This window comes from Tachyglossus aculeatus, chromosome 11 (assembly GCF_015852505.1).
Source record: "Tachyglossus aculeatus isolate mTacAcu1 chromosome 11, mTacAcu1.pri, whole genome shotgun sequence".
Lineage (NCBI taxonomy): Eukaryota > Metazoa > Chordata > Mammalia > Monotremata > Tachyglossidae > Tachyglossus > Tachyglossus aculeatus.
In genome coordinates, this window is record NC_052076.1 from 39899674 (window position 1) to 39921079 (window position 21406).

The 21406-nt window shown below is 41.6% G+C and overlaps 1 protein-coding gene across 2 annotated transcripts in view; it reads left to right on the forward strand.

Moving 5' to 3' along the window:
• The window catches only part of CDH13 (cadherin 13), a 991500-nt gene that overhangs the window by 837191 nt on the left and 132903 nt on the right, over positions 1–21406 (forward strand). For both annotated transcript variants that reach the window (XM_038754876.1, XM_038754877.1), the window contains exons 9-10: positions 11638–11820; positions 15075–15328. In XM_038754876.1, the coding sequence (XP_038610804.1) occupies positions 11638–11820; positions 15075–15328 (437 nt within the window). The remainder of the gene's footprint in view (positions 1–11637; positions 11821–15074; positions 15329–21406) is intronic.

Consider the following 21406-nt stretch of genomic DNA (forward strand, 5'->3'; position numbering starts at 1 on the left):
TATTTCTCCTCCTGCATCACCTTCCCAATCCCCCCTGAAGAACAAAGTCTGCTGCTTAAAGATTGCTTTCTATTTATCCCGGGTGAAGAGAGAGGAGATGGGTTGCTGGGAAGGAGCCAGGTTCATTGAATTCAACTGTAAATGGGCTCGTAAATTCGAAAAGTGCATGTCTGTGTGGTCCTTAGGCAATGCTGACTCCATTTAAAGGTGAATAGTATAGTTTGCTCTCTTCGGGTCAGAGAATCCTTTCACCCACCGTTCCATTTCCTAACCATAAAATTTACCCCATCGGAAGGTGTGGGAAAACAGGGCTTTAGATTTGAGTACGTTTCATAGAACAGACCTACAAATATGATTACATAAAATCTTCTGGCAGGAAGATGGTGTTCACCGAGTCAATTTCCTACTCACAGGCAGATCTGCTGCTAAAGCAGATTTCTAAATAGTTTTTCAAATCATTACGTCCTTCAACTTTCCACTGCTCTAGCTGCCCACATTGATGCCAATATCTCCCCCCGCCGTTGGCCATTCACTCTTCCTCGTTTGACTCCCAGTGTCTCTAGAATAAGGAAATGCGTGTGAGGACCTCCTCTGCTCATCCTCTCTCCCACCCATGCCCTACAGGGGCAGGACTAGCACTGTGTTTCATGGACTGAGTGGAAATTAAGATTTTCTGTGGCTGTTGTATCAAAAATAGGGAAGAAAAAAATCTGGATTCGGTTATTTCAGGTTTTTTTTTAATACTATCTACTAAGCACTTACAATGTGCTCAACATGGTGTGATATGCAGCATGGCATAGGGAATAGAGCACAGGCCTAGGAGTCAGAAGGCTCTAATCCCAGCTCTGCCACGTGTCTGTGTGACCTTGGGCAAGTCACTTCACTTCTCTGTGCCTCAGTTACGTTATCTGTAAAATGGGGAAGGAGGCTGTGAGCCCCACATGGGACAGGGACTGTGTCCAACCCAATTTGCTGGTATCCACCCCAGTGCTTAGTAGAGTGCCTGGCACATACTGAGCATTTAACAAATACGATAACAATAATAATTATTATTATCATTATTATGTGTCAAACACTGTTCTAAGTACTGGGGTAGATACAAGTTAATTAGGTTGCACCCAGTCCCTGTCCCACATTGGGCTCAGGGTCCAAGGAGGAGGGAAAACAAGTTGAACTGAGGCATAGAGAAGTTAAGTGACTTGCTTAAGGTCTCACAGCAAAGCATTTGACAGAGCTGGGATTAGAACCCAGGTTTTATGATTCCCAGGCCTGTGTGGCTTCACACTAGGCTGCTTCAATTAGCCTAATAATCAGCCCCTGCCTTGATAATGATAACAATAATAATGATGGCATTTGTTAAGTGCTTACTATGTGCAAAGCACTATTCTAAGTGTTGGGGTAGATACAAGGTAAGCAGGTTGTCCCATGGTGGGCACACAGTCTTAATCCCCATTTGACAGCTGAGGTAACAGGCACAAAGAAGTTAAGTGACTTGCCCAAAGTCACATAGCTGACAATTGGTGGAGTCAGGATTTGAACCCATGACCTCTAACTCCCAAGCCCATGCTCTTTCCACTGAGCCATACTGCTTCTCATTCATTCATTCAATCGTATTTATTGAGCACTTACTGTGCGCAGAGCACTGTACTGAGCGCTTGGGAAGTACAAGTTGGCAACATATAGAGACGGTCCCTACCCGACAGCGGGCTCACAGTCTAGAGCATGATAGTTCTCAGCATGATAACTCACTCATGTATCATATAGGGTATTTGGTATTGATGAAGCCAAGTTGCATCTTCTGATCAGACAAATTATTTGCAATTCCCAAGGTTTTACAAGGATGACTCGGTCTGATAGAACTCTGAAGGAAAATTTCATAAAAAGGCAATTTCAAAAATACTCCTCGAATGCACATGAGTTTAGTAAAGCTAGGTTCAATGACAAAAGATAGCCCTTACTATTGACAATTCACAAAATTGGGTAAACCAAACTGAGGTTTCATTATAGAGGTATGCGGTATTCACATGGTAAAGTTGGAATTCATTCTTCCCCAAAGTTGCAAATTGTGTTCACCTAAAATGATTATGCTTGATTTCATAGCTGCTGAAAATCTCTCTGTGGCCCACAATCAAATCATCTTCCTTTTTCTTCTTAAGAGGCAAAAAATTGTGCATTGCAGAAAAATAGAAAATCAAGTGAAAGGGAAATTTAAATCTTAAATGAAATTAAGTGCCTAATCTCTTGTATCCAGCAAAGAAAATTGTAATAACTTCCTTATGCTCCCTATTTTGTGATTTTCCTTTTCATTTTCTATCATGTCACTGTATGCCATTTACATAATCAAAACCCAAATGAATTATTCACCTGTACTTTAAATTGGAGAGTGTTTGGTTTCCATATGCAAGTGGATTTGAACCATAAATGTCAGTGGTTGACATTTGGGAAATACATAAATAATGGCTTCTTCTAGATTCCCCAACCAATGAAGCCCAAGATGAAAATCTGTAGCTACTGTGAAGTATTTCCATGGCAATGTCTTACACAAGCAAATTTCCCCCATCAAATATAGCTATGCCGGTTTCATAACAGATCTAATAAGCATATTTTATGTGCAGAATAAACAAACGGCAGGCATTGAAGAATGTTCACAGAATCCTCCCATGTTTTCACAGCGCCTATGTCTGACTTATTAGTCAGCCAATAGTAGGAAGATACGATCCTAGAATTTACTATCTGAAAGCATTCAGTCGCCATCTTGTAGGCAGGAGTTTTCATCCAAACATTTTTGATTTTACACTTGATTACTGATTGTTCCAGGCTGTGGCCCTAGTCTGCAGGTAAGGTGGCCACTGATGGAACTCAGGAACACAGGTAATTAAGGTGCAAGTGTTGTCATACACATCATGCTGGGCACATAGTATAATGAGATGACATCAGAAGCAGTATGGCCTAGTGGATAGAGCACAGTCCTGGGTGTCAGAAGGTCATGGGTTCTAATCCCGGCTCCACCACTTGTCTTCTGTGTGATCTTGGGCAAGTGACTTCACTTCTCTGTACCTCAATTACCTCATCTGTAAAATGGGGATTGAGACTGCAGCCCCACACGGGACAGGGAGTATGTCCAACCCAACTGCTTATACCCACCCCAGCGCTTAGTACAGTGCCAGGCACATAGTAAGCACTTAACAAATGCCACAATTATTATTATGATTATCATCATCACACTTCATTTAATGCAAATATACTGAGTTTGCCCAAACCTAGAGCATTTCTCAGGAAAGTTGAGATTCACATTTGGCTCATGGAATTCAACTGCAGTAGTCATGGCAGAAGGTGGTTGCTTGCTGAAAGCAAGAGCAGTCATGTCTAATCCACTTCAGATAGGGGAGAGACCGGCTGAAAATTGAATTTTTCAGTATTAAACTGGATGGTTACTCTGATGATTGTGGTCCAGTAGTGAGAGAGCTTTTTGCTCCCTCCTTTACATTGGCTTCTGGCTGGCCTGAACTATGTGAGAAGAAGGCAGAGGGTCAGAGTCATGGAGTGGAAAGTCTTGAAATGAAGTCCGTCAAGCAGAGGCCAACCTCGAAGTTCTTGATTTGGGGCTGGGCTGGAGATGGGTTAGAGGAGTCGGGCCAGGTGCATGGGGCCGGTACTGATTACATGTGTTTTGCCATGTAAATCTGGAAGGCAATATTTGAATTTTCTTCTAAAAGATCTTCTTTCTAGGGATATTTTTATCCTTTCTTAAAATGATCTGGAATGTATATTTGAGCCAACCAATTAGGTTTACCTAATGACAAATGTACCTCTCACAGTAAGATGAACAGGTGCAGAAGATATCAAGAAGCCAGGTTTTTGATTTTATGTCTTCCAATCTCGTGTATATCTTGCTCTCTTCCAGCTTGCATTTGTTTAAACTCACAGCATACAAAGCTGAGTGGAGCAGTGACTCCCATCATCTTTCACCACTACAGAATCTAAAAGAGAAAACAAACAACATACCAGAAACAGTCAACACCTTCAGTCAAAATGTTGCTCTGATTAATACAAACTGAATTGGAGTTGTAATTGGTTGTTCTTGATGAGGGGATCACATTGCAGTGAATTTTAATGAGTTTGGGAGGGCAATTATCACTCTATGGCACATTTTTTATCATTCATTCGCTAAGTATTGAAGTTGAGCTGTGGGAAGATCCTGCTGTCTAAGAACTACGTGCTTCATGCTAGAAGGATATCAAATGTGCCTATTTTTTTATCCTCCCCAGGGCTAAGTACAGTGCCTGGGGACATTATCTTAACTAGGAAGCAGTATGCCTAGTAGTAACAGCACAGGCCTCTGAGTTAGAGGATCTGAGTTCTAATATGAAATCTGCCAATTGCCTGCCGATTTACCCTAGGCAATTCCTTACTTACCTCATCTGCAAATAGGGATTCAATACCTGTGTCCCTCCTACTTAGACTGTGAGCCCCAGGTAAGACCTGATCACGTATCTACTACCCCAGTGTTTTGTACAGTTCTTGGCACATAGCACTTAAAAAGTACCATAATGATAATAATGATGATATTAATAATACTATTTTCCATTCTTCATGTGCTTCCTCACTCTTCCATGAATTCCTAGACTGGTATCTCGTGGTCCTACATTGACTTCAGTCAATTACACTGATGCCCTAGTTTGCAAGTGATCAAGACAAGCAGATTTGAATACACCTACCCTATCAATGTAGTCTTTCTCCTGAACATGGACTAGAACAGGCTACATCAATTCAGTTAAAATGCATATGTCATTCAACCAACCATTGGGAATAGCCCAAAGAGCAGTAAATTAAAGAGAAACCTACATTATCTTCAGACTAAGGCAAGGAGTTATAGGGACTCGATGGAAGGGAGTGTAAGAGGAAAGGGGGCAGATGAAGGAGGAACTCTGATTTCCAGATTTTCCTGCAGAATTTATAAATTATCTTGAGAACCAGGAAGACATTTATCATATTGGTTTTGGGGAGGAAGGCCTACTAGGAACCCTTTTTTCCTTAGAGATGACTGAATTTTTTTTAATGGCATTTATTAAGTGCTTACTATGTGCAAAGCACTGTTCTAAGTGTGGGGGTGGTTACAAGGTGATCGGGTTGTAACACGGGGAGGGCTCACAGTCTTCATCCCCATTTTACAGATGAGGTAACTGAGGCACAGAGAAGATAAGTGATTTTCCCAAAGTCACACAGCTGACACTTGGTGGAGCCGGGATTAGAACCCATGACCTCTGACTCCAAAGCCTGGACTCTTTCCACTGAGCCACGCTGCTTCTTTGGAAGGGAATTCTCCAGCTTTAAAGGGATCCCTCTCTTGGAGACAATCAATCCATCATTTGCTGTGAACACACAACCCCTCACCCTATTTTCCCCCTCTACTTCCTGGCCTATACACTTAGTCCCACCTCCTAAGCACTTAGGTACTTAGCTCATCCATAACCCCAGAGCATTTATGAACACATCCTTATATGCTGTTACTTTCCTTACCCATGGTTTATTTTAGTGCCTGTATCCCCCATTAGACTGTTAACACCTTGAGGGCAGGGATCAAGTCTACCAACTGTATTTTATCGTACTCTCCTAAATGTTTAGTGTAGTGCTCTGCACACAGTAAATGCTTAATAAAGACCACTGAATGATTAATCCCCGGATTACGACAACCCCTTCATGTCTCTTTTCCTTTTCCCCTTAGCTACTCCTTCCTCCCCTCCCCAGGGTAAATCCAGTGACCATCTTTGAGCACATAAATATTCTTCCAAATATCCAGACTAGCCAGGCATATGTACCATTATTAACAGGAGTCTATTAATTGCATGAAATCTCAGGGTGCATCAACTGTCTATCATGTGCCTTAAAATTCACATTTCTAATGAGTCAGATTGAGAGAGTATTACTTTTCCTTTAAAAATGTTTTACGGTAATTGGTGTTAGGTAAATGTTAAGTACTTTTTGAATTCAGCCTCCTTTCTTCTGAATTTATAGAGCTTCAGGGACTTCTGGATATTTAAGATGACTGAAATCAATTAACTCCCTAATTTGAGGGAATAGTTATTGGTTTTCCTCTATTTCAGCTTTTTTTCTATTCATTCATTCAATCATATTTATTGAGTGCTTACTGTGTGCAGAGAACTGTACTAAGCACTTGATCATGGTTTCAGATCATAAATCTGCCGCTAATGTGGTATTTGACCAAAACTGGTTCCTATATCTGAGGAAGAAACATAGAAACTTGACTGCCCTTCTGAGAGGCGGCTAGGTCCTCAATGCCCTGTTCAAAGAAACTTTCAGGAGGGAATTTAAGGCACTTGATTGCGTCTCCATTCTATTCAAGTCTGTCACATATTTTATAGCTCTAGATCACAGTTGGACAAATCCATCGCCATTTTCTTTAGTGGAATTCATCAGGAGCTGTTCTTGGTGATCAGAGTGTAATTTTAACTCGTGGTCTTTGTGCAAATTTAGAAAAAGCAAATCTATTCTCCTGAGTTGAATTTCTGCCTGTAAGGCGATGATGCACAAGTCCCTTTCCCTACCCTGGTTATCTTCCTCCTTAGTCTAGGCCTGTCTCTGTCTCTGATCAACCCAAATTGTGTACCCATTAAAGTCAACATGGCTAAAACACCGGCCCCACCCTTCCCCATGGTAGCTGAAACCACGTACCTATAGAGCAAGAATTACCTATAGAGCAAGAATACAGGCCCCAGCATAAGATTTACAGTTCACCCACACTAAAATGATGGGGACAGGATAAAAAGCGAGACAAGGAAACCAAAAAGGATTGGTCGGAGAGGTTGAAAAAAAAATAACAAGGAGAGCAATCTGTCAGCAAAACCATGGTCAGAAAGAGTCTCTAAAACTTGAGGAGATGGGGTCCAAAGCACAGGTGGAGGGATTAGGTTTTAAGAGAAGGTGGGACATTTCAGCTGGGGAAACAGCTAAGCAGGAGGAGAATATGGATGTGGGGACAGGAGAACACTGAGGATGTGAAATGAGCTTTGGAAAAAAAGTACTATCTTGTCAAGAAAACAATAAATTGAATCATCAGGCATTAAAGAAGGAAGACAAGCAGTCCTGAGTCAATGGGAAGAAGTTAGAGGTCTGGAATAGTCAGTGGATGCATAGGGACAAGAAACCATGTGTGAAGTTACAGCGTAATATGTGAATGGGTAGTCCTGAGATTCCACCTGTTTTCTGGATTTCTGACGAAATTTCAGCTTGTACAATCAAGGTGATGGTTAATACCTCCTAACCCTTTACTTCACATATTTATTCCATTGCCAAACCTGTTTCTTATTTATTTACAGCAGGACTCAGCTCTAGTGCTTTCTCTCCCTCCCCTTCTTCTGAGTCCCTCCCCAACCACATTGGAGTATTAAAATACACACCTCCCACCTCGCATCCATTTTTGAACTAAGGTACAATGAGAGGATAATGTGAGTGAGGGAGCTCCTCTAAGCACAACCCCAAATGGAACACAAAGTGTTCAGTTGGAGGTCCCCAACCACAATTAATAGTCTCCCCAACTAACCTCTGATACCCCTCAGTCATGGCCAGTACTGGCATTGGGAAGAAATGGGTGTAGATGCCCAGCTTTCCTTTTAATTAATCTGGTTATGAGATTAATTAAAAACTACCCCATCCTGAGCCCTTCTCTGATTACGTAGACCCATCTGGTCTTCTCATTACCCTGTGATATTCTCTAGAGATTTATTTCTGGGTTTCTGTTTAACATTAAGCATTCATATTATGATGGCTGTTCAGTATTCTATTTGATTTATTAATTTATTGGCACACCTGTATCTCAGGCTCCTCCTTTCTCCATATTCAATTCCATGAAGACTGGATCTATGATTTACCAAACTTTTTACTCATTTAATCACCCTTCAGAGTTTTCTCAACAAATGTCAACTGATGACCAGGACAATGTAAAGGGGAGTCTGTTTAGCTTCATTTTGTATATAAAACATAGGACAAAAATGATGCAGCTCTTTGGCACTTGGATGCATTTGCTATTTTTGCTGCTTCAAAAGAGAAACATTTGTAATAAAATATCTGCATTTGATTCTGCAAATGTCTATTAGTTTAGATTTGCCTCTGAAAATACACAGATATAAATCCTATAAAAATTACATTTATACATTTTGGAAACCTAAAAATGAGGAGAAACTTTGACTGTCCCTTCATTTAAACTCAGGTACGATATTAGGGTTTCATTTGAGCTTCTTGAAAGTTAATATATTAATATTTTGCTTCTTAAAGTGACCTGAAAGTAAAATGAATAAGCGTATTATGTATCTCAGCCTTTGTTAATTGCCTACCAGCTACTCCAGGTACTAGTCACGGTCATCTACCAAAGCCATGCTTTGGTTCTTTGCACTGGGCCACTCTGTGTCTACTACATCCTTCTGATTTCCTCCTACAACCCAGCTGCTCACTTCAACTCTCTAACACCAACCTACTCACTGTATCTTGATCCTGTCTATCTTGCTCACTCACATCCTCTTTTGGCCCGGAACTCCCTTCCCCTTCATATCCAACCATCGACCACTCTCTCCATCTTCAAAGCCTTATTAAAATAGCATCTCCTCCAAGAGGCCTCCCCTGATTCAGTCCTCTTTTCCCCTACTCCCTCTCCCTTCTGCACAGACTATCCACTTGGATATATACCCTTTCTGCACTTGATAGTCACCCCATCCGCAGCCCCACAGCGCTTATGTACATATCTGTAAGTTACTGATTTATGGTAATGTCTGTCTCCCCCTTTGTATTTTGAGCTTTTGAGGGGTAGGGAACATGTCTACCAGCTTTATTGTGTTGTACTTTCCCAAATACTTAGCACTGTGTTCTGCACACAGTAAGAACTCAATAAATACCAGTGATTGATTGATGAAATAGAAGTTGGTTTATCTTCAAATATTAGTTTGTACATTAGCAATTCTCGAAAGAATTCAGTGGATATTTGCGGCACAAAGTAAAATTCTTCATGTAAGGTAAAGAATTTTCCTTGAAAGAATTAGAGAAGCAAAAAAACCCCATGTAGTTTCAGTTTTAAATTAATGGCATGAGATACTGAGAAGTAACCAAGTACAGGTTGTAAATCGCAGTGCTTCTCACATAGGGTAAAATAATTTCTTAAGCATATTTGCCATGGTTGATATTTTATTTAAGGTTGGTGGTGTCAGGGGTATGTTTGCATACGCTGAGACAAAAACAGAGAATTAAGACTCCTAAGTCCTCTGTAGTCTAATAGAGAGGTTCTAAAAGTCGCTGTATCCCTTGGGAAGTTTGGGTAGTAAACTAATGTTTATAAAGTAATTTGAAATTGTGGAGTGGAAGTTGCTACAGATATCTGGAGGATCATTATTTTGTCTTAATTTGAAGTGGAGTTGCATTGTATATTTGAATTAATAATAATATTAAAGCATGTAATTGAAGCAGTAGAACAAGAATATTTGATTAAGCAACGTGAGATTCTAAATGGACAACATAGAAAAAAATAGGGCTTTTATGGCTTTATACGTGAGAATCAGAGAATGGTCCTTAATAACGATTACAACCAATCTATTCTTTTTGGTTGTTAAATTTTTTTCCCAAACCCTGACAAGGCAGACCTGACTTCCTTTAGGAGTCACTCTATTTCCTAAGAAGGTGAAGTCACTCTGTCAGGATCATTTTGGTCCTGTTGCACAGCCAACTGATTGATTAGAATCAATGATGTCTCCACCAAAGTTGAAGGTTCCCTAATGGGTATGGTTATCAGTTCAAGGACCTCTAGGCTATCCCCTACCGCAGTAAAAGATCCCCACGCTGTATCTTTGTAGTACCTGGAGGAAGAGCAGTGAATGTTCAGGGTAATTATTTTGGGGAGTAGATGTAGAGTATCAGGAGGCACACGGGTAGAGAATGGCTATTCCGTCTTGAATCCTTTTTTTTTAATGGTATTTCTTGAGCATTTACTATGTGCCAGGTACTGTATTAAATGCTGGGATAAATACAAGCTAATCAGATTGGAAACAGTCTATGTCCCAGGTGGGGCTCACAATCTCAATCCCCATTTTACAGATGAGCTAACTGAGGCACAGGGAAGTACTTAACTTTATTTAACTTTATTATTTAATTTAAGACAGTTAAATTAAGAGAAGTCAGGTGCCTCTCTGTGCCTCAGTGGATTTCCTATGGATGTCACCTGGGCTTCAAAATATAAGAACGAAAGCAAAGTTTCTTGGACTCCCACCATGGCTCATGGGGGCGAGAGGCATTCTTGGCAACTCCTTTCAACCAGCCGCCGTTTGCTTCTGGGCCTACAGCTGGGACAGGATATCTTTAGGTGGATAGTACAGCAGCACTTCAAACTCAATATATTAAAAAACAGAACTCATCTTCCATCCCAAATCTTCTTCCCCACCCAACATTCCCGTTAAAGTTGGCACTTCCACAAAACAGTTGTCACCTAGGGATATTTGTGCACTGGCTCTATTCCTGGTGGACGTGGAAGAGGCCTTTGTCTTTGCTGTGCCAGTGCTAAAAGGCAGTGCTGATCTCAGGAGAGCCTCACATCTGAACCCAGAAAAATCAATTAATATGATTTCTAGGAGGACAGGGAGGACCTCTAGTTCCAGAACGCTCTTCAGGTGAGAGGAAGTGAGATTTTGTTCTCTAAATGAAGAGGTTTCCATTTTAAACAATCCTTATTTACCTTTCTATTCAGTCTTTCAATTCTGGCTGTCTATAGTTTTATAGAACCATAAAACTAGAAAACAGGGAAACAGCATGGCCTAGTGAAAAAAACAGGGGCTTGGGAGTCAGAGAACTTGGGTTTTAATCCTGTCTCTTCCACTTGCCTGGTGTTTGATCTTGGGCAAACCACTTAACTTCTCTGTGGTTCAGGTCCCTTATCTGCAAAATGTGGACTGTTCTCCGTCTTACTTCGACTGAGCCCCCTGTGAGACTTGATTATCTTAAATCTACCCCAATGCTTAGTACAGTACTTGGCTTACAGCAATGGCTTAACACCCCTCTCAGGGTTGCACCTGGAGAGTTTCCAGTACTCTGCCAGTGTCTACTACGAGAGGGAGAGTCAAGCAGAGGCCTATCTATTGCACTCCATTCCTAAATTGGGCAGTGGCTGGTGAGTGGGAAACAATCTGCTACAAGTCAAAACTCATCTGTGCTGGGCAGCAGCAGCGTGGGAGAGAGTTGGGGTGGAAACTCAAATTTACTGCATGGAAGGAGGCTGTGGTAAACCACTTCCATATTTTTACCAAGATAACCCAATGGATACACTACCAGAGCGATTGCAGATAGAGGCAGGGGGTTCTGGGACAGATGTGTCCGTGGCATCACTATGGGTCGGAGACGACTCGACGGCATAAAATGAGATGAGAATGGCTTAACAAATATTATCACTACATTTGCTAAACCTTCCAATCATCCTAAAAGATGCTGGTGGCTAACTCCAATACAATTTCTTCAAGTTCAAAAACTGTGTACATGTCCACTCTAGAATCATTCTTCTCTGTTGATGTTTTGAAACAATACCATTATATGAGAAAAGGCTGCTCTTTCATTGAAAATGGAAACATCTTCTTCTTCTTTGGTTTTCAGTTTCAAGCCACGGTCAAGGAAGGGGTTGTTGGAGTGATCGTGAATTTAACCGTGGAAGACAAGGATGACCCCACTACGGGAGCCTGGAGGGCGGTCTACACCATCATCAATGGAAACCCAGGGCAGAGTTTTGAAATACACACCAATCCGCAAACAAATGAGGGAATGCTCTCCGTTGTTAAAGTAAGCATGATAATATAAAATAATAATATTTTGTATAGTGCTCTTATTTTTCCAATTATAGATTTTTATCATAATTATTTTAATGTATCCTCACAGCATCCGTCTGAGGGAGGTAAGGCAACTCAATTATTATCCTATTTTACATATGAGGAAACTGAAGCTCAAGAAGTTTAAGCGGCTTGCCTGATATCACACATCAAGCCAGAGAAAGAGCCAGGATGAGAACCTAAGTCGTCTGGCTCCTAGTCACATGCTCTTTCCACTGCCTATCCTTGATTAGAGGGCATTTAGAACTGCGGGGTAAATTTAAGTTGTGCACCATATTGGTTTTGAAAGCTAACTGGCCCACAGAATTCGTTATCCTTCTGACTCAAGTTTATTTGTAATATTCCTTATCCTGTCCTATCAGGCCACATGTCCCCTTGTTACTCCCAAACCTCTAGGCTAAGAGAATACAAGCATCTACCTAATTATATCTACCTTCAAAGTTATCCCACATGGTTTCCCATTTAAGAGTCCAGAAAGACCATGAATCATGCATTTCTTTTAGTCCTACAACTGACTTCCCACAGCCCTGCAGAATGATTTTTTTTAATAATGACAAGAATGGTGGCATTTGTTAAGTGCTTATTATGTGCAAAGCACTGTTCTAAGAGCTGGGAAGTATATAAGGTGATCAGGTTGTCCCAAGAGGGGCTCACAGTCTAACTCCCCATTTTACAGATGAGGTAACTGAGGCACAGAGAAGTTAAGTGACTTGTCCAATGTCACACAGATGACAAGCAGCGGAGGTGGAATTAGAACCCGTGACCTCTGACTCCCAAGCCAGAGCTCTTTCCACTGTGCCACACTGCTTCTACGCTGCTTTTAATTCCACCATGGATTTCTTTGAAATTCATGGCACATGATTCAGTACTTTTTTCATGACTATCTTAATGGATTTCATTCTTTATTAAGGTCAAACTGATTCAGTAGATGGGAAACTCGATTTTTCTTCCTGAAGCTCTCCTATCAGGCTTTTTCTAGCTTTCACAACTGTATCTCTTTTGCTGTTGTCATTATGTCTTTGGCACATCAACTGGCTTCTGACCTTACAAAGTGTATCACGTTGGTTCAGTCGATTTGGAGGATCACAGGGACCCTGGGAGATCATCTAGTCTGTGTCTCTGCTCCTTGACATGAGCCCAGGTCAACCGAGAGCCTCTCTCACATTTATTAGTGATTCTTAGGAAAGGTGATTCCACATTCTCCTCAATACCCTATTCCATGGCATTTCAACCAAAAGAGAGCTCACATTCATTCATTCATTCATTCAGTCGTATTTATGGAATGTTTACTGTGTGCAGAGCACTGATTTTGAACAGTACGAAATCTTACATGCTGGGTTACAAAATGGAAACCCTAGAAAGATCCTGTCGCCTGTTAGATGGAACACTGGACTAAGAGGGAATGGGCTGACATATGGGCACAGGCAGATGGAGTCTCAGCAGAGGAAATGATCACAGTCACTTGGAAATGGTCACAACTACTCTCCCCTTTATCCAGTCTGCACTGAGAGGATACAAGCAGCTGCACAGGGCAGATTGGAAGAGGGAAAATTGGAATGAGAGATGATGAGTTATTCATTTCCCCTCTATACCTACTGGGGACATAACCAGTACTCTCTTGGGCCCAAAAAGTAGAGTTGGACGATACGGCTGCTTTCATTTAAATCAGATTTTATGGTTTGACATTCCAATTTACTGAATCGTTTAAGTCAAAAAGCATAGTTGCAGAGGGCGGGGTGGCGGGGGGGATTCTAGGAATGAAATCATAAACCCAGAGTTAAGGTCAAGAGAAATCCCCATTGACATTTTTCCTTTTGTTATCTGAAGCTGCTTAAGGAAGCAGCATGGCTCAGTGGAAAGAGCCCAGGCTTGGGAGTCAGAGGTCATGGGTTCAAATCCCAACTCCACCGCTTATCAGCTGTGTGACTTTGGGCAAGTCACTTAACTTCTCTGGGCCTCAGTTCCCTCATCTGTAAAATGGGGATGAAAACTGTGAGCCCCACGTGGGACAACCTGATCACTTTGTATCCTCCTCAGCGCTTAGAACAGTGCTTTGCACATAGTAAGCGCTTAAAAAAATACCAAAATTATTACTAAAGCTATTTGTGTTGCAACCTATGGGGGAAATTGGAACTTTACTGGAGAAACTCCATTTTGTCTACAGTGATTGTGAGCCACTTGTGGGTTAGGGTCTATCTCTGCTTCCCAACTGTATGCTCTTTCTCAGCACTCAGTACAGTATCCTGCATATAGTAAGAGCTTAATAAATGCTATTAGCAATGCTATTCTTATTCTCTATGAATTTGAAACAGTTTTTATTCCTGTAAAGGAAACTGAAACAAAAATGGTTCGAGCATCCAAGATTTCCCAGACTGTACTGACAAACTCCTCTTCCTGTGAGAGGTTAGAGATATACCTCAGGGGAATGAAGGATCAGTAATGTAATCTAGGTACCTCACCCTCATTTTATAGTTGCCATGGATTAGAAAATACTCAAAATATAGGTCGCCACAGGAAAAGCTGAGTAGGAGAAATGAACAACTATTTCAGAATGTTGCTTTTTGGGCCTTTATTTGAAAGAGGCCCTACCTGTGTTTTAATACTTTTACTGTCTTCTGACATTAGAAGGACCGGGGGATAGCGATCATTAGAATTTATTGGACACCTATTGTGTGCAGAGCACTGAACTAAGCTCTCGGGAGAGTACAATCATATCAGTAAACAGAATCTCTACCATCAAGGAGCTTAGCATCTAGCAGACTGAAACTATATAACACCTGTAATACTTGAGAAAATACAAGGCTTGGAGAGAGTTCGTGATAATGAACTAATTATGTATCTGAAGGGAAGGAGTATAAATGAACCATTAAGTCAAGCAAATGTCTTGGAGCTGTATCTAGGAGCACTTGGTGCTTTTAGTCCAACTTAATCCAAACTTCCTGGTTATCTACGCAGATCATACTTGAAGGAAGAAAGCATATGACTCTCTCCTTGTCATTTGACTTGATGAATATTCAGAATGTCGAGTGGCTAGCGCTGCACCCATTAAATAGGGTCAAGAGAAGCCACTACTTTGTGTTTCCCTTAAATCTACAATTTCAAAATAAACAAAAGAATGAATCAAGCCTCTGTCCAGCTCTGAACTGTGGCCCGTATGTTTACGGATGTATATATAGCTTTACAAAGATGTCTTGATGTGTTTTTCAGCCCTTGGATTATGAAATTTCAGCTTTTCACACGCTGCTGATCAAAGTAGAGAACGAAGACCCATTAGTTCCAGATGTTGCCTACGGCCCCAGCTCCACAGCCACAGTTCAGATTACTGTCTTGGATGTAAATGAAGGTCCAGTGTTCCACCCAGACCCCATGACCGTGACTAAACAGGAGAACATCTCCATTGGCAGTGTGGTGCTGACAGTGAATGCCACAGATCCCGACACCCTACAGCACCAGACTATTAGGTGAGTACAGTTCATCTTCGAAGTCTATAATCGGGGGAGATTCAGGGAAGGTGTCAGAATTTTGTCATAATTAAAAGATTTTGGATGTAAAACAGTGAGTCAGATGACAGTGAATGGTGGAAGACATTGTCAAATGTGGAGATGTCAGAAAACAAGAGGACAGGGGCACTGTCCATTCATTTGAAATGTGAATTTTTCCACTCCTCAAAGCCCTTCGAAGGCTATTTAACTCTGCAACAACTCATTACAATTGGCATCAGGGCTTTCCACCAGCAGGCCTAAACTTAGATATTACCTCTTTTTACCCTCTCTTCATTCCTCTCAAGCTGACCTTTTAACTAGGCATTGCTTCCCACCACCCCATCTCTACCTTGCCTATAATTTCTGGCCTCCATTCCCCTAGCCTGGAACTCCCCATCTCCTGATTCTCCAGACCTCAGCAGGACGCATCTTCAAAGCTCTCCTCAACCCCCACCTCCTCCATGAAGCCATCCCTGATTAAATCCCAATACTCTATGTTGCATCAATCCAAGAGCCAGCCTTAGCAAGTATGAATTTATAATGTCTATTGAGTGATTACCCTCTGAAGAGCCATGGACTAAGCACTTGCAAGAGTACAATAGTTAGACATGATCCTTGTCCTCTAGGAGCTTGCAGCCTAGCCTGGAAGCCAAACATTAAAAGAAATTACAAGTGGGGGAAGGAATAGAATATAAAGATATGCACATAAGTGCTTACAGGAGTTGAGTACCTAGAGCTTAGGCATCACAGAATTGGTAAAATGGTGAGAGGGGTAAACAGAATATATTTACAGTTATTTCACGGCATGTTGGAAAAGTAGCATGGCATAATGGATACAGCATGGGCCCGAGAGTCAGAAGGTTATGGGTTCTAATCCTGGCTCCACCACTTGTCTGCTTTCAGACAAGTCACTTTGCTTCTCTGTGCCTCAGTTACCTCATCTATGAAATGGGGATTGAGACAGTGAGTCCCACATGGGAGACAGGGAATGTGTCCAACTCGATTTGCTTGTATCCACCCCAAAATTTAGTACAGTGCCTGGCACATAGTAAGCTCTTAAATACCATCCCTTTTTTTTGTTGTTTTTGTTTGGTTATTCTGCTATTTCATCCCTTAATACTCTTGTTCCTTTGCCTGCTGCCACTATTTGTGAGGAATTTTAATCTGCTTTTCACTTCTAATAGATTGTTAGCCCCTTGAGGGCAGGGAACATATACTTTGCTTCTGATGTACTCTCCCAACTAGTTAGTACAGGGGTCTATATTAAGTAGATGCTCATAAATACCATTGCTAGAAAAAAAAAACAAGAAAGTTGTCAAATTCCTGTTACCAAACCGAGGTATTCTTACAATGGCATTTGTCAAATCCTTAATGGGTGCCCCAAAAGACCCTCCAACTACAAAGTGTTCTTTGACTATGTAAGTTATTAAATAACATGAGAAGCAGCATGGTGTAGTAGCTACAGCACATGCCTGAGAGTCAGAAGGTCATGGGTTCTAATCCTGAGTCTGTCACTAATCAGCTGGGTGGTCTTGGGCAAGTCACTTCACTTCTCTATGCCTCTGTTACCTCATCTGTAAAATGGGGATTAAGACTGGGAGCCCCATATGGGACTGAGTCTGTGTCCAGCCCAATTTACTTGTATCCATCCCAGTGCTTAGTACAGTGCCTGGCAATCATTCATTCATTCAATCGTATTTATTGAGCACTTACTGTGTGCAAAGCACTGTACTAAGCGCTTGGGAAGTACAAATTGTCAACATATAGTGATGGTCCCTACCCAACATTGGGCTCACAGTCTAGAAGGGGGAGACAGACAACAGAACAAAAACAAGTAGACAGGTGTCAATACCATCAGAATAAATAGAATTATACCTATATACACATCATTAATAAAATATGGGTTATAGTATATGAATTACTGTAATTATATTCTCATTATTATTATGAGTCAGTTATGAACAAAAACAGGGAAACAGTGCAGTATTGAAATTTAATTCCTCAAACGTTCATACATATTTCTAGAGATCCAATGTAGGGATTGAGTAGTAGCACCTCATATATTTGAGAATAAAAAAAATCAATTATGAAACTATTCTGTGATAGATGATTCCTATTTGTCTCATGTGAAACTGATATGAACCCAGTATAATTCAATCAACATATTATGGCTCCTCTGTTCCTCTACATTGAAGAACACTGCTTTGGAAAGGTGAAAATTATTTTCCTTTCCCAATAGGAGATTATCTTTAGAGTAGAATATTCATTCATTCATTCAATCATATTTATTGAGCGCTTATTGTGTGCAGAGCTCTGTACTAAGCGCTTGGGAAGTCCAAGTTGGCAACACATAGAGACTGTCCTTACCCAACAACGGGCTCACAGTCTAGAAGGGGGAGACAGACAACAAAACAAAACATGTGGTCAGGTGTCAAGTCATCAGAACAAATAGAATTAAAGCTAAATGCACAATTTCTAAATGCACAATAAACAATATATTCTAAAGGGGCTAGATGACACTATGAAAGAATATATAACTCCAAAGTGTTCGTCATTTTTTTTTTGCTGCTAATATTGGAAAAGGAGCTGAGCAGTATACGTATATGTGAACACACTTTCACTGGGGAGACCTTGTACCTTAACTCAGTGTGGTGTAGTAAAACAATTCTCAAATGTCTTTAAAGGAGTTCAGATGTAATTTTGGGTTTCTAAAATAGAAGTCTGAATAGATGATTCTTCTCCAGGAAGAAAGAAAGAAGAAATCATTGGTAACGTGCTGCCTAAATGCATGTAAACCTGCTGGGGCCCATCTCAGAAAACAATGTGCCCAGGCAAAAGATAGAGAGAACTAGAGGGAAATATAAAGAATTCATGCTGCCCCAAGTTCATGAGTAACAGCCCTAATCAAAGATTTCAACTCTTCGCCTCACCTTGGAAAATGCAGCTAATATAGTGGGCTTTCTCATCCTTTCACAGCTGGTGCCCCTGAGATCACTGCCATTTACAAACTGGCTTATCAAAAGGATGACTTTTAACAGGTTCCTTGTCCTGCGTTCAACAAAATGCAGGCTTTTTTTATTCACTCACTTCATTTGGCTGTTTTCGCTTCCCCCATCGCTCTCCATTCACCATTGCCAGAGATTTCCACTGATGGATGGACAAGCACTGTGAAAGTTATATCACCGTCAACAAGAGCAATATGACCCTTAGGTGCACTATTCAAAGCCTAGCACTTGTCAGAAGAATTCCCTTACTCCCTTTGGGGTTGGTGTTGAGCTTAGCAAAGACGGGGCTAACATTACTGACAGGTTGCACTGTTTTCATGGGAGCTATTTGGTAAGAAAAGGCTCATTAATTATTTGCAGCCTTTGATCTTGCACAGCAAGGAGAGAGACCCCAGGAGAGCAGACACTGTACGTGATATGTATCAGGAAAAACTCTGCAAGGGGATTTTCTGCTAATACTCTCTTGCTACCTGTTTTCCTCAGGCAGACAGGATGACCTTGTGAGGTTTTTAATGAGGCTAGTGGGAGCCCAAATCAGAGTAGGTAAGAACCGATCACTAGTAACATTAATGCACCACTCCAATAGAGTTCAGCATTTAGCTGACAAAATAGTCCAGGAAAATCTTCCCCATTACTTCCTCCTGCCAAGAAATCCTGACCCTTAAACAGCAGCAGCTTGGAAGCTGAATCAGAAGAGCCCTAAGGTTTTTCTTTCATGACACCTGCACTATAATGCCCTTTCCCCACCCTTTGCTGGATTGGAGTCTTGGGTGGGACTTGGTGGTTATGTTGCCAACTTGTACTTCCCAAGCGCTTAGTACAGTGCTCTGCACACAGTAAGTGCTCAATAAATACGATTGATGATGATGATGATGATGTGGGACATGTAGAGATGAGCTCTGCCACCATGACTACTGGTTGCATCCAAGGCACGGGCTTCAGAATCAGAGGAATTGAGTTCCAATCCCGGCTCTGCCACTTGCTTGCTGGTTGACCTTGGACAAGTCAATTTGCCTTTCTGTGTCTCAGTTAGCTCGTCTCTAAAATGGGGATTAAGACTGTGAGCCCCATGTGGGACAGGGACTGTGTCCAAACTGATTACCTTGTATGTAGCCCAGAGCTTACAATGGTGCTTGGCACATAGTAAGTGCTTAACAAATACCATAATCATATTATTATTATTATTATTATTCTGGAGCCATATGGTCAAGTGCAGCCTCTGTGTCTGAGGGTAACTCAATCCTGGATGGCCAAGTTGGTTTCTCTCCTAATCCCCTGCCTACTGGAAGTTTGATTTTTAATGTATTAGCAGTTCAACATCCAGGAGCAATAGACACCCTGTCCCTTGGAAATTGGCCACTTGCCTGGTGTCAGGTCAGTTCAGACACTTACATGGGCAAACAAAGGCTTCTTAGAGACATGGTTATCGGGCTGAGGTTCTGAGGGCATGGAACCATAGTGAAGCTGGCCCTGTCAACATCATCCCGTGTTGACTGAGCTATCACAAGGCATGTGGGTTTGGGCTCTATGTTTGGTGTTCATATTAAGTTTAGAATATTTTGGAGGATGGAGACAAGGAGTTGCTGAGGCTTGCCTGCCTTTCACTAGTTGTCATGGCCACCTCCCCTCAGCTATTCTTTAATTCTAGTTCACAACCATATTTTGATGGTATTTGTTAAGTGCTTACTATGTGCCATGTACTGTGCTGAGTTCTGGAGTAGATACAATCAATCCATCATTCAGTGGTATTCACTGAGCTTACTATGTGCAGCACACCGTACTAAGCATCTGGGAGAGTACAGTGCAGCAGAATTAGCATACGTTCCTTGTTCACAACACAAGGTCCATGTCTCCCCCCACAATGGGGCCCACAGTCTTAATCCCTGTTTTAAAAATGAGATAATTGAGGGATGGGACACTTAAGTGACTTGCCTAAGATCACCCAGCAGACAAGTGACAGAACTGGCATTAGAACCTAGGTCCTCTGATTCCCAGGCTTATGCTCTTTCCACTGGATCACGCTGCTTCATTATGCATTTTGCACCATTCTTGGCAACTCCTCAAACTCTCTTCACATAGGAGGGCAAGAAGGCCAGCAGCCAGCAGTGACCCTGAACTACCATTGCGTACCTTCAACTTCTCAGAGCTCCTGGACAGGCCTGCTCTCTCCCTGGAAATGCAGCCTGAGGTGGTTGCATTGTTCAAGTGTTTGGGGGAGTTCACAGCTCTCTAGCTTAAGCCAAAGACTCTGTGATTCATTCATTCAATCGCATTTATTGACAGCTTACTGTGTGCAGAGTGCTTGGGAACTACAAATCGGCAACATAGAGTGAAGGTCCCTACAATAATCACAATAATTGGGTATTTGTTAAATCCTTACAATGCCGAGCACTGGGGTAAAGAAGCAGCATGGCTTAGTGGATAGAGCACACGGCTGAGAGTCAGAAGGTCATTGGTCTAATCCCAGCTCCGCCACTTGTCTGCTTTGTGACCTTGGGAAAGTCACTTAATTTCTCTATGCCTCAGTTACCTCATCTATAAAATGGGGATTGAGACTGTGAGCCCCATGCAGGACAAGGGACTGTGTCCAACCCAGTTTGCTTATATCCATCCCCATGTGTAGTACAGTGCCTAGCAATCAATCAATCAATCGTATTTATTGAGCACTTACAGTGTGCAGAGCACTGTACTAAGCACTTGGGAAGTACAAGTTGGCAACATATAGAGACAGTCCCTACCGAACAGTGGGCTCACAGTCTAGAAGGGGGAGACAGAGAACAAAACGTATTAACAAAATAAAATAAATAGAATAGATATGTACAAGTAAAATAAATAGAGTAACAAATATGTACAAACATATATACATATATACAGGTGCTGCGGGGAAGGGAAGGAGGTAAGGCGGGGGGAATGGAGAGGGGGAGGAGGGGGAGAGGAAGGAGGGGGCTCAGTTTGGGAAGGCCTCCTGGAGGAGGTGAGCTCTCAGTAGGGCCTAGCACATAGTAAGCACTTAAATACCACAGTTATTATGATTATTATACAAGATAATCAG